This window comes from Pseudoliparis swirei, chromosome 24 (genome assembly GCF_029220125.1).
Source record: "Pseudoliparis swirei isolate HS2019 ecotype Mariana Trench chromosome 24, NWPU_hadal_v1, whole genome shotgun sequence".
NCBI lineage: Eukaryota > Metazoa > Chordata > Actinopteri > Perciformes > Liparidae > Pseudoliparis > Pseudoliparis swirei.
The window spans coordinates 25,205,113-25,217,612 of record NC_079411.1 but is presented as its reverse complement, the minus strand read 5'-3'; the positions used below and the strand labels follow the sequence as shown (position 1 = coordinate 25,217,612).

The window sequence follows — 12,500 nt, the reverse complement described above, 5'->3', positions numbered from 1 at the left end:
AAGGCTCATTGAAAACAATTCTTGAGAGTTATAAATGTGGTTAAAAACGTATTTAAATGGAAGATGTATGTGGTAGTAGATACAGATATATTTAGTTTTTTATTTTGTTTGTTGTTTTTTCTTTATTTTATATTAATTTTTTGATTTATTTTGGATTTTAATTTAGGATAGGAATTTATAAGCATTTTTTGCTTCTACCGATACCTTTTCAGTCTTTCTCTTTTGTATATTATATAGAATAATATTGTATTGTATTGTATTTGATTTGATTGACTGAATAAAATACACAAACAAACAAACAAACAAACAATTCATCCTGAAGCTTTGTGGGTCTTTCTTGGATGTACGTTCTTCATAATTCATACTTATTGCTTTTTATGATGTTTAAAAAAAATGATTTTATGATGAGGCCAGTATTTGAACGTAACCTGTATGTTTATTACTTGTTATGATGTTTTTGTGATAACCTTTTTCTCCATTAGTGAAGGCTTGTAATATCTGGCCACAGGGACGACGGTTGAAATTTAGCCTTATAGCTAAAACTGACACATTTACCCCTATGGGTTGATTAATGTGTACGGTCACTGTTCAAATAATAATAATGAAATGAAAATAATGTTTCAAGACCAAAACATTGTCTATATAGAGGAAGACGTCGTCGCCCTGACTTCACCCATTGGTTTGCAGACTACCTGCTTTGAAGCCTTGAGTTTGGCTTTTTGAGACACGAGAGAAAACGCTGAGTAAGACATTTTTTTGCCAATTTAAATGGTGACAATCAACTTTAAAGGAGTAAAAACACACTGTGAAAGGTTTAAATTGTGACGTAAACACAAGACAACTCTCTAGACTAGACGCCGCGGGTAGAGAGGCCTGTCGATCACAAGGTAGCCCCGCCCTGAAGCATACCCCGCGTTTAATAAATGAACATCATGCTTTTTTAAAAGAAGGCTTGAAACTAGAGATTCAGACCATAAATTTATGCTCACAATAGTTTAATTGTATTACATCAAATGAGAAGTACGGTCATTTTCTCTTCCATACAGTCAGACTTCTTTTTGAAACCAGAGGAGTCGCCCCCTGCTGGCCATTAAAGGCAATCTCACATCGGATACACTTTTCGTACCCGGAGGTTGCCGCCGGTTCGAGACTCAGTAATTAATAAGATTAAGTAAAACAACTTTTTGGGATTAAGTAATACGATGTTTGGGGATAAGTAATCAGCTTATTCCTTTTATTAAACCTGAAAAATAGTGACGTTAACAGTCAGACAGATGCTTCTGTGTGGAGTAAAAACAAGATTTGAAACAACTTCAGTTATATTTTAAGTCACATCTTAAAATTCATGCTTTAAGATTCACTTCTGCGTGATAATTTTTAGGTTTATTACCACCTTTCTGTAGTCTGCCTTAATCTTTTCTCCTTCATTTATTCACTGACAATGATGTTTCGCTGCTTTTTCTGCTGACTTCCTTTTTTTATTAGCAGTTCAAGGCAGGTTTTAAAATTCTAAAACTAAATGAGCAGTCCACAATCTTAAACCTCACGCTCATTTTCATATATCAGGAGCCCAAGCTGACGTCTGATTTGTTTATTCTGAAATAAATGCAGCAAATCAAAACTCCCTCTTCTTCATGTGAACTCAGTACCTTCACACGTGAACACATGCCCTCCAGGTTGCAGCTGCATGGGATCTTCGACAAGGATGTAATCCAAACACACATCCATCCTCCCCCTTCTTGTTTACTTGCGACACCGTGTTTACACACAATAGCTACACACAAAAAGGCCAGAGGTCTAATTAAAATCCTCCAATGTACACGTGATGGTGCCAGTGGCATTCTCAAAGGAGGAGAAATCATAAATCCATATTTTCAAAGACCTAAAACTGATTGAGGATACTAATAATGACAATGCTGAAATAATTCAGCATATTGAACATTTAATCTGATGTTATAGTTTGTATATCCACAGATTATGTAATATTGTGGATATTGTTCCAGCTGTATTTCTTCTCATTTTTTCTCTATATGATAATTTCCAGGAGCCTCCAGACTCATACGTATTTTTATTTACATGATGAAATCTATCTATTATCATACAGTATATTGAGACTGTATATTTAAAAAAGCTAGTTTATGCTTGTATTGGGTCAAATCCTCCATATCATCCAGATTGAGTGATTTAAATGCATCAGTTTCTCTCTTGGTGGTGTGGTTGGAGAAGTTTTTGCTCTCTAAACAATTACTTCCTAACTTCACTGCAAGTCTTGTCAAAACATCCGGTTTCATTGGTAAACTCGTCAAACCAAAGCAGAAAAGTCCAATCTCAAACCCCCAAACTGCTATTTTTTGCCCCTTTTTTGCCTCTTTGGTATTCACACAATACCAAAAAACAAACCTACAGTTAGAAGATTAGGAAGGTTGCTGAAACAGGAAACGTTTCACAGCCCTCCGCCCATGTCAACTCCTCTGAGAGGACGTCCTCACGTCAACATGAAGTCCGGTGGGCACAAGACACATCTTCTGTGGGAAAACCAGCTGCTCCCAAGTCGTAGCATCGCGGGAGCCATTTACTGTAAGCACGACATCATCACCTCGACAAGACCCTGACTCTCAAATAGGCCACAAAATACTACTTTTACAACGTATAACTTCACTTTGAATGATTCAGCTCTGCATATGAAACGGAATTAGCCGGACGCCGTTGGCCTGTTTGTGGTTTCGTGAACGCCGCCAGCTGTCACCGCTCAGACGGAAGCGAGTCTTTTCACAGCTGATACCGCAGCAAGCTTCTTCTTCTTTCTTTTTTTTAAAGATACCAGCAAAACACTTCAATCCGACCATAAAATCACCTGAAAACGTACGAAGCCAGCAGCCTGCGGCTGTGCACAGTCTGCGTGGTTATGTGTGAGAGTTATTGGAAGCTGAGATCACGAGATAAGCCGGGCAGAAAATAACTCTGGACCGAGCACACGAGCAGAGGGGCGGGCTCGGGAGGACTTTTTGACATCGTTGCCAAAAAACGGTGGGATTACAATATCCGGCTCGGTCACATGATGCCCAGAAACACTTTAAACCAGATACTATTGAGAAGAGACGTGTGTAACTGTGACTTTAAACTCAAATAGCCCTTATTTAAATCCTAAAAGTTGTAAAATGTACGAATAGCCAACTCCAGATACATTTCTAGTTTATGTTATTTGAGTGTGTAGGCCTATATGCAATGTCGTAGAAAACTTAAACAATATTTTAATGGAAAAACTACTCACTAACAACTCACTAACGCCATTACATCTGGTCGTCATTCACTGTTTTCACAAACATGACACCACTCATCTAATTGATTAGTTCATTCATCTTAATTCATTAATTTTTTTATTTTCCCTTTCCCGAAAACCAATTCAATTACACGTACATGCATACGCTTATACATATACATATGCCCTCATCTAATGTATTTTGTTCTTTAAATTTAAAAAAAGCTCCCACACACACACATGCACACGCACACATGTACACATGCATTTTTATTTATTTAAAAATATATATTTTTCTCAATATTTTGACTACGTTTTGTCCACTGTTTCGTCGTCCTCTAGGTGTTATGTCTATGTATTGTCTTTTGTCTAAGAATAAATGACAAAAATGACAAAAATAAGAAATGAAAATTACAAAAATATTTAGTAAAAAGCTCACACACACATGCACACACATGCACACACACACACACACACATCATTTTTCAATACTCTGACTTCATGATGTTTCGTCCACTGTTTTGTCGTCCTCTAGGTGTTATGTCTATTGTCTTTTGTCTTGTAATGAAAAAAGAAAACTTAAACAACAAACAGAAAACAACTCTCCAAAATAACTGATATAGCTGCTCCCTCCGAGGGGAAATGAGTTATAGATATCCAAAGAGAAGCGCCCTACCCTGCATCATGTTCCTGTAGGCGTTGTCAGCGATGGAGTAGATGTGAGGGGGGAGCTCGTGTCGTTTCTTCCCTTTGTACATCTCGATGATCTTGTCCGAGTAGATGGGCAGCATCTTGTACGGGTTGACCACCACGCAGAACAGGCCGGAGTACGTCTGGGAGGAGAGAACGCGAGAGCTGAGCCCTGCATGTCGTCGCCTTCTTGTGTTTCAGTTGATGAGTATTCAATTACTGTATTTGAAGCTTATTTCAGGTCAATATGTGCATAAACATTTAACTCTATATTAGAATTAACATTAGAATAGGGTTTTTAGGTTTAAAGGTGTTTAGGGTTAAAGGGTTTTTAGGTTTAAATGGTTTTTTGGTTTCAAGAAGTTTTAGGGTTAAAGAGGTTTTAGGGTTAAAGAGGTTTTAGGGTTAAAGAGGTTTTCGGGTTAAAGGGGTTTTAGGTTTGCTGCTCCTGCGGCTTGGAATTTTCTGCAGACTGATTTGGGTCTCTGGTTCATCTGGTTGTAGATGTGTTTTTTCTGACTGAGGTATGTGCACCTGTGTGAACTGGGATAAGATGACTTGAGGCTTAGTTTTGGTTTTACCGATGCTGTGATCTAAAAAATATTTTTTTTATTGTCTGTCACTGTTTTATGTTGACTTGGTTTAATGTGCTCCTGCTTGTCTGAGCCAGGACTCTCTTGTAAAGGAGATTTTCTTAAATCTCAATGAGGCTTTTCCTGGTTAAATAAATGTAAATAGGATATGAGGTTGAAATTAGGATTAGGGAGTCGATAAAGTTAACAGGAAATGCTCATAAATACATAGATACGACCATCTGCGAGGACATCATCGTGGGAGCGTTCACACGTTTTCACGTCGTATACTTACATAAATAAGGCCGGAGAAGTACCTCTCGCGGATGTTGTGCAGCACGGAGGCCTCGTTCAGGCAGGTGAGCTCGGCCATGTCCTCCACCTTGCTGAATTTGGGCGGGTTCATCTTCTGGATGTCGTCCTTGTTGACGGTCAGCTTCTTGGTGCTGTCCGCCAGCTCCACCAGAACCTCGTCGCCGTGCTCCTCCTTGACGCTGGCCGCCTCGAAGCCGTGCTTCTCCGACGGGATCCACACCAGCTTCCTGGCCGACCAGTCGGCCTGCGCCATGGGGCTGTTCAGGAAGTCCTTGTCGACGAAGAGGAACTTCTCGTCCTCGGTCGGGGCCTTCGTAGACATTTTTTGGGTTGTGGTGGAGGCCCAACTGTTGGAGGCAGAAAGCAAGGATGGATTTAACCAAAGGCAACCGAGGCAGGAAGGAAGGAATACAAAATAAAAAAAGGATGAGAGGGCATAAGAATGAAGCTCACATTTTGCTGGACATAGTTATTGCAGTGACACGTTCATGTCACACTAAAAGTATTTTAGACCTCTCAAACTTCCTGACACAGATCAGAGATAAATAAAATAAAAAAAGATGCTAACTAAGCGCTGCGCTAAATGTCGAGACACGACACGAAAAAAAGTTCCTCCCGTTCGTCATCGTGACTCAAAGAGTTCCCAGAGTGCAGTTATTCTCTCGGACCTCCACCCACTCACGTCCCTACGCCACCACGTACGCCACTGGGGAGTCGCGCAAGCAATCCCCCCCCCTCCCTAATTCAGATAGAAAGAATGAGACAAGAAATAACAGTCCTTCAAAGAGACAACAGACTTCACTTGAAGAAGCCCAAACCATTAATGCTCACTGGCATGTTCTCATAATTCATCGTGGAGTCGATGCTTAATTGATACCATCCATGTTTTCCATCTCTCTCTCTCTCTCCCCGTCTCTCTGCTCGGAGGCTTCAGTCTCGTGCTGTGATGACCATATATGGGCCTCTTCTCTGGAGCAGGACTCTTTTTTTTCTTCTGCGGACCTAAACAGCGAGGCAAGTGAACTCCCAAACAAAGCCCATATAGGGAAGAGTATGTCTCTCGCCGGCCTCGTTTACTTAAAAAAGTGATAACAGTGAGGCACGGCGCGCGAGGGGTGTGTGTGTGTGTGTGGGGGGGGGGGGGGGGCTTTAACAATCACACTTCGTATGGATTCCTGGGAGACACTCGGTATTAAATTCCAAAAAGGCAAGTGGCTAAATTGTGTCCGGGAGAAGTACCCGCAGTGGGACGTACCGTGCACTGTTAAAGGTGTAGGAGTTGCACATTAAGCAAACTCTATTCAAGTAAAAAAAAAGACAACATAGGTCTAGTGAGAATAACACTATATTGAAACCGCAGTAAGATTGAATTATGAGCTACTGAGTAGAAAGCTGAACGGTTTCTGGATGACAGACAGTGAGTCACTCATGTCCACCGGCTGCTCCTTCACCCTCTCATCCCTCAGTGACTGGCATGCACTTTAATTAGGTGGGAACTATGTATAAAAAAAGCCTCTGAGCCTATAAAAGTACGACTAAACCAAACCATCCAAAAACGATGAAATATATTGCATACATAATAACCGGAGACACGGACGGACTTCCTATCCGTCAAAAGCTGCTGCTGATGGGTCCAGTGAGCCGAGCGTGGTTCTGACCAGCTGAGGCTTTGATGTTGAGCTTTTTTCTTCTTCTTCTTCTTGCAGATAAAAGTAAACAGAGCTTCACTGACACTCCTCCCGGTGCTGAAGTATGTGCAGCCAATCAAAGCCTTCCTCCTTCACCCCTTTAACTTTCCTCACCACTGAGGCTTAATGCTTAGAAGGCGTCCTCTCTCTCTCTCTCTCTCCATCTCCTCTCTCTCTCTCTCTCTTCATCCCTCTCTTTGTGTTGTGTCAACACATCTTTGTACTCGGCCATCGCATCTTAAAGAAAGCAAGTTGACAAGATAACCTGCTGATACCGACTGAGTGACGTGTATTCCAACGCTCTATTCGTCATCACATGAGACTCAACTCCCAATACACCAGTAGAACTACAGTCATACCACAAATTACTGAAAATGTCAATTTCCACGACACAATATTTGCCACAACGGCCTCTGATGTGACCGTCCACTCAAAGCAGCATCACATTCCTGTTTAGATAATCAAATCCCTCACGATCATTTTTTTTTTAAACGCAGAGAAGAAGAACGTGATACACGTCTACGCCGTGTGCAATAACGACGACTGTTTTAGAAACTCTATTTAAAATGATAATAAACAAAGTGGACGTGGGGACCCTGGAGACCGAGTGACCTTTTTCTATTTGTGTGAGCGGAGCTGACCTGCAGGGCCTGTGAAGGAGTGGATTTATTTCCTCTTCTTGGTTGTTTCACAAAACATTCTCCCTGTTATCATCTTCTAAATAATGCATTCATAATGATTATGATTTACATCATGAAAAATAATTAAACCATGAAGGATGAAATAGACAAATGATGACCCTTGGTTTGTCCCATGAGAGAAAAGTTCCTCCAACATATACCAGCGACTGCATTACTGTCCATTTAAATATAGATAAAACACAAATACTGAAAACACTCAACACATAACTTCCTTTTTTTCAGAAATGTTGATGTTAAAAAATATATTAGTGGAAGCTTACAACACTGTAGTGTAATGAAGTTAAAAGAGTGTGAGGTTTGTTATATGAGCATTACATATGTAGAATGAATAAGGGAAGTGAATCTGGACATTGCATTGGTCATTACATAATAATTGTACATAATTATAGAGAGAAATAACAATAACATGAAACCAGATTGTTAATAAACTCACTGATAGGTTTCATTTCTACAACCATTTTTTGGAAAACAGGAAACTCCATTTCTTTGCTGAGATATTTAGTCATTACTTCCTCTTACTTCCTCACTATAGGCTGCATTGTGTTGCTCAGCATTGTTGTTTTTAAAGCACTCACAACCAGTTCAATATCTTATACACTTGATTAAATACACGTATACTTTAAGAATTAAAAAGTGTCACCAAAGTAAATGCATAATGTAGACCTGAGCACCAGACCTCATTTTCTTCAATTAGTAACTTCAAAGAAGTGATGGAAATTGGAAACAAAGACAAGCTGGCACAAAAAAGCTAAGCAAATAAGATAAAGCTAATATTTTTACGATTTATTTTTATTTTTTATACCAGTATGTCAACATTACTATTAAATGATGTTTGCACCATATTCAATGTTTGAATAAATCTAATATATATATATAAATATATATAGTATTCAAATATATATATATATATATAGTATTCAAATATATATATATATATAATATATATTCAAACATTGAACATGTTGTTTATGGTGTTTATATATATATATATATATATATATATATATATATATATATATATCAGATTTATTCAAACATTGAATATGGTGCAAACATCATTTAATAGGAACTTTGACATACTGGTATGAACAATATTTTATATTTTGTATATATATATATATATATATATAAATAAACATGAATCCCTCTTCCTCAAAGGCAGTTTAAGCTAGCAAGGTGTAAGAGGGGGTGCGGTTTGTCAAGTGCACTGCAGCATCACTCCCTCTTTATGAACTTATACTTACATAATAATAAGAAAAGTGGCTTCGGGTTTGGAAAAGTTAGCGTCTGGAGCGTCAGGCGTCGGCGAGGTACTCCAAAAAACGAACAGTCCCAAATGACCCCCGTCCAATTCAGAGCCTTACCATTTAAACAACGCACATTTGCGCGAGGGTGGAGCTGCACGCGCTAAAAACCTCCTCCTCCTCCTCCTCCTTCGTGCGGCCATGCAGACAGCAGCCACTAGCGGGGAAGGAGCAGGCAGCGGACATGCGCAGTGCGGACCTCGACAGGAAGGGATGTGAATGAAGCTGAATGGGTGTTGAGATGTCCTGCTGATAAAATGTTGATACATTGTTTTTGGAAAGTCAACCAAATTAAACAGAAAACGAAGCAAATGCTCTTAATAGACTGGCACATGCATGAGGACTTTACTTCTTTTAAATCACTTCTTAAAAAAACATTTGTATAAAACAGTTTAAAGTGATTTTATGCAGTTCTTTGGTTCACCAAATTTAGTTTGACTTGTTCTTTATTTTGTATTTTTACCATTATCTATTTGTTTTGCTTGTCTGTCGAGCACGTTTTAGACTGTTTTTAAAGGTGCTATATAAATAAAGTTATTATTATTATTATTATTATATTTGTCTGTGTGTTTGTTTACATGTAAGATATTTGCATATTTTAGCATTTTATGCTTCAACCCCAATTTGTTTGTGAACTTCTAATTTCCAGATTAATATTAGATTTTCAAAGTGTGTCATAAATAATCTTAATATGCTGCTTACATGAGAATCAGTGATAATCATCAGTGAATAAAACATATGATAATATAGCACAGCTAGGTTTGTACTTATACATACATTTAGCTGGTAAATACCTTTGGATTTGAGCTCTGGTAAGATTTTTAATGTATAAAAGTAACAGTTTCACAGTGGGAGAAGAGGTACTACTAATAGTGTCATGTTTAAAAAAAAAAGGTGTTTCCACATAGATGAGATGCTTAATTTTTCCACATTGATTTGGTTTAGGAAAACCCATTCAAAACATCAACGATGTATTGTATCATAGTATTTTGTTTTCTATATTCAGGATCATAAAGTATAAAACATCTCATAATGAGTTCAACAAAAAAGGAAAATCTGTAATATTGAATGGAAACACAACAACTTAAGTCGGAGTGTCTGCAAGCTCCTCATATGTTATGCAATCTGTTCCCGCTCCTCATAAGGCCAGCTGTCCCCAGCACAGGAATCCCCCCTCACTGTAACCGCTCCAGAGAGATCCCCCCTCCGTAATATAACTCATAATGTACCAGATGAACGTGTGTGTGTATATCCCTCGCATGTTTTCGATCGCCGTGCACGTCACATTCCACTTTCACAAACAGCTCCACCTCCCTCTTCCTTTGCATCCCTCCCGTTTCCAGCTTCTTCCGAATGGAACTTCCTATATAAGGACACCGATCTATTTGCTCAGATAAATCAAAGCCGCTGATGGATAGCCTCGAGCCTGTTTTATGCCAGACGCACAATACTGCTGCTGGTGTGTTTTATATGCATGTGTGTGTGTGTGTGTGTGTGAGAAACCTAGTTACAGACCAAAGAAGCAACATGGAGGACCTCCAACTCCCTCTGGGCAACATCAAGGAGAAGGGGGTGGCATTAACAGGGGAGAAGCGAGGGTGGAAGAAAAACTCTGGGAGAGAGACGGAGTGAGAGACGAGGCAAAGGGAGGGATGAAGAACGAGGAGGAGGAGAGGCAGATGGAGAGATTGCCGTCTGTGCCATATAAGGACAGGGGGTCTGTGTGGAATCTCGGCAGCTTTCTGTGTTACTTTCAAAGTCTGCAGAGGCCCCGAGGCCCCGTGACTAAATATGGTCGAGCAGCGACGGCATTGTTCAAACAAACAAAAGTTTGTGTCTTTACCTGGGACACTGCATGGTTTTATGGCTCATCAATATGGGACATTAAGGCCACGATCCACCCGTCTATTCAGTGTAGATATCTCTGGTTGGAGTATGAAACTCACATCATCTCTCTCATCATCGGACGGATGTCATCAGACATCGGATAGGAGCGTTACTCCATGACTGCTGTTGGAGAAAGAGATTCTTTCTAAATGTCTCTTTCATGTGATATGTATATATATATATATATATATATAGTAATGGAGTAATATATATATATAGTAATATAATATATATTACTCCATATATATACAGGACTGTCTCAGAAAATTAGAATATTGTGAGAAAGTTCTTTATTTTCTGTAATGCAATTCAAAAAACAAAAATGTTATGCATTCTGGATTCATTACAAATCAACTGAAATATTGCAAGCCTTTTATTCTTGTAATATTGCTGATTATGGCTTACAGCTTAAGAAAACTCAAATATCCTATCTCTAAATATTAGAATATCATGAAAAAGTATACTAGTAGGGTATTAAACAAATCACTTGAATTGTCTAATTAACTCGAAACACCTGCAAGGGTTTCCTGAGCCTTGACAAACACTCAGCTGTTATAAATCTTTTTTTTAACTTGGTCTGAGGAAATATTCAAATTTTATGAGATAGGATATTAGAGTTTTCTTAAGCTGTAAGCCATAATCAGCAATATTACAAGAATAAAAGGCTTGCAATATTTCAGTTGATTTGTAATGAATCCAGAATGCATGACATTTTTGTTTTTTTAATTGCATTACAGAAAATAAAGAACTTTATCACAATATTCTAATTTTCTGAGACAGTCCTGTATATATGGAGTAATGGAGTAATATATATATATATATTGTATTATAATATATATATAGTAATGGAGTAATATATATATATAGTAATATATATATATATATATTGTATTATTATACATATATTACTCCATTACTATATATATATATATTATATATATATGGAGTAATCAAGTAATATATATATATATATTATATAATACAATATATATATATATATGGAGTAATGGAGTAATATATATATATATATAATAATATAATATATATATATAACTCCATATATATATATATAACTCCATATATATATATGGAGTAATGGAGTAATATATATAATAATATAATATATACAGTATATATTACTCCATATATATATATATAACTCCATATATATATATATATATATATATATATATGCCGATCCATCCAAGGAGAAAAATAGAGGACACAAAAAAACTTGTGCGCTGACAAAATTAGCCAATTCCAAAATTTGGCTAGAACATTTATCCTCCCCTGGTTGTCTGAGATAAAGAATTGTCTCTAAACAGTCTGTAAACCTATAAAATGATGGGGGAGGACGAGGATAGAGTGCCTGGGTGAAGGGCGGTTAACTCGGTACAGTCACTGAAACCAAATTAGACTCTTGAGTATATCAAAATGAAATCTGAATTGTATCTATATGATTGCGAGTACATGTATCAATGACTGCAGTTCACCACTCACAATGGCACAAGTTGACAGTGTGTGTATGTGGTTTATCCTTCAACACAATGTGCTAAACTACATATATACACATTAAAAAACAACACGAACGTGCAGAGATCTCTATACATAGTGTGTTTAAAATGCGTTTCTTCACCTTCATGTCCATAGATGGCCATCTATTGGGAGAGAAAATATGTTTATGGATATGTTTGACCCTCGTGGAATGCAGTTGCTTTCTAATTTGAGCACAGGGGCAAACATCAGTTCACTCTGCTGCAGTCAAAAAGACTCCTGCCATCAATAGTATTTATACAGCTGTCTCTTTGACACACCGCTAATTTATACAGTGGAGAACAAATGCTACCTATAATGGGGCAACCTGCCAATTGAACAATCGTGTGCCATTGTTCAACTTCCTTCGCTTATATAGCCATTTTCAAGGGAACGCTGATACGCGGTGCCAATAAACTAGGCGCCTCAGGCCTTCAGGGGAAAATAAATGTTTGCTCCCAGGGAGCAGTGTAACGTCCAATTCCCCCAGATGAGGCTCGCTGTGACTCCGTTCTCAGCATGCATAAGAACTCAAAAGCACATACAACTAG

General features: G+C 38.1%; 1 protein-coding gene across 4 annotated transcripts in view; it reads right to left on the bottom strand.

Annotated features, from left to right (window-relative positions):
- Positions 1–8,578, bottom strand: part of LOC130189643 (myosin-11-like) — a 40,147-nt gene extending 31,569 nt beyond the window's left edge. For 3 of the 4 annotated variants that reach the window (XM_056408551.1, XM_056408553.1, XM_056408554.1), the window contains exons 1-3: positions 8,470–8,578; positions 4,817–5,183; positions 3,936–4,092 (exon numbers count right to left, since the gene is read on the bottom strand). In XM_056408551.1, the coding sequence (XP_056264526.1) occupies positions 3,936–4,092; positions 4,817–5,158 (499 nt within the window). In that variant the 5' untranslated portion in view covers positions 5,159–5,183; positions 8,470–8,578. Of the gene's footprint in view, positions 1–3,935; positions 4,093–4,816; positions 5,184–6,412; positions 6,565–8,469 lie in introns of those variants that run through there. The other variant, XM_056408552.1, reaches the window with a different exon arrangement.
- Positions 8,579–12,500: the final 3,922 nt, after the last annotated feature.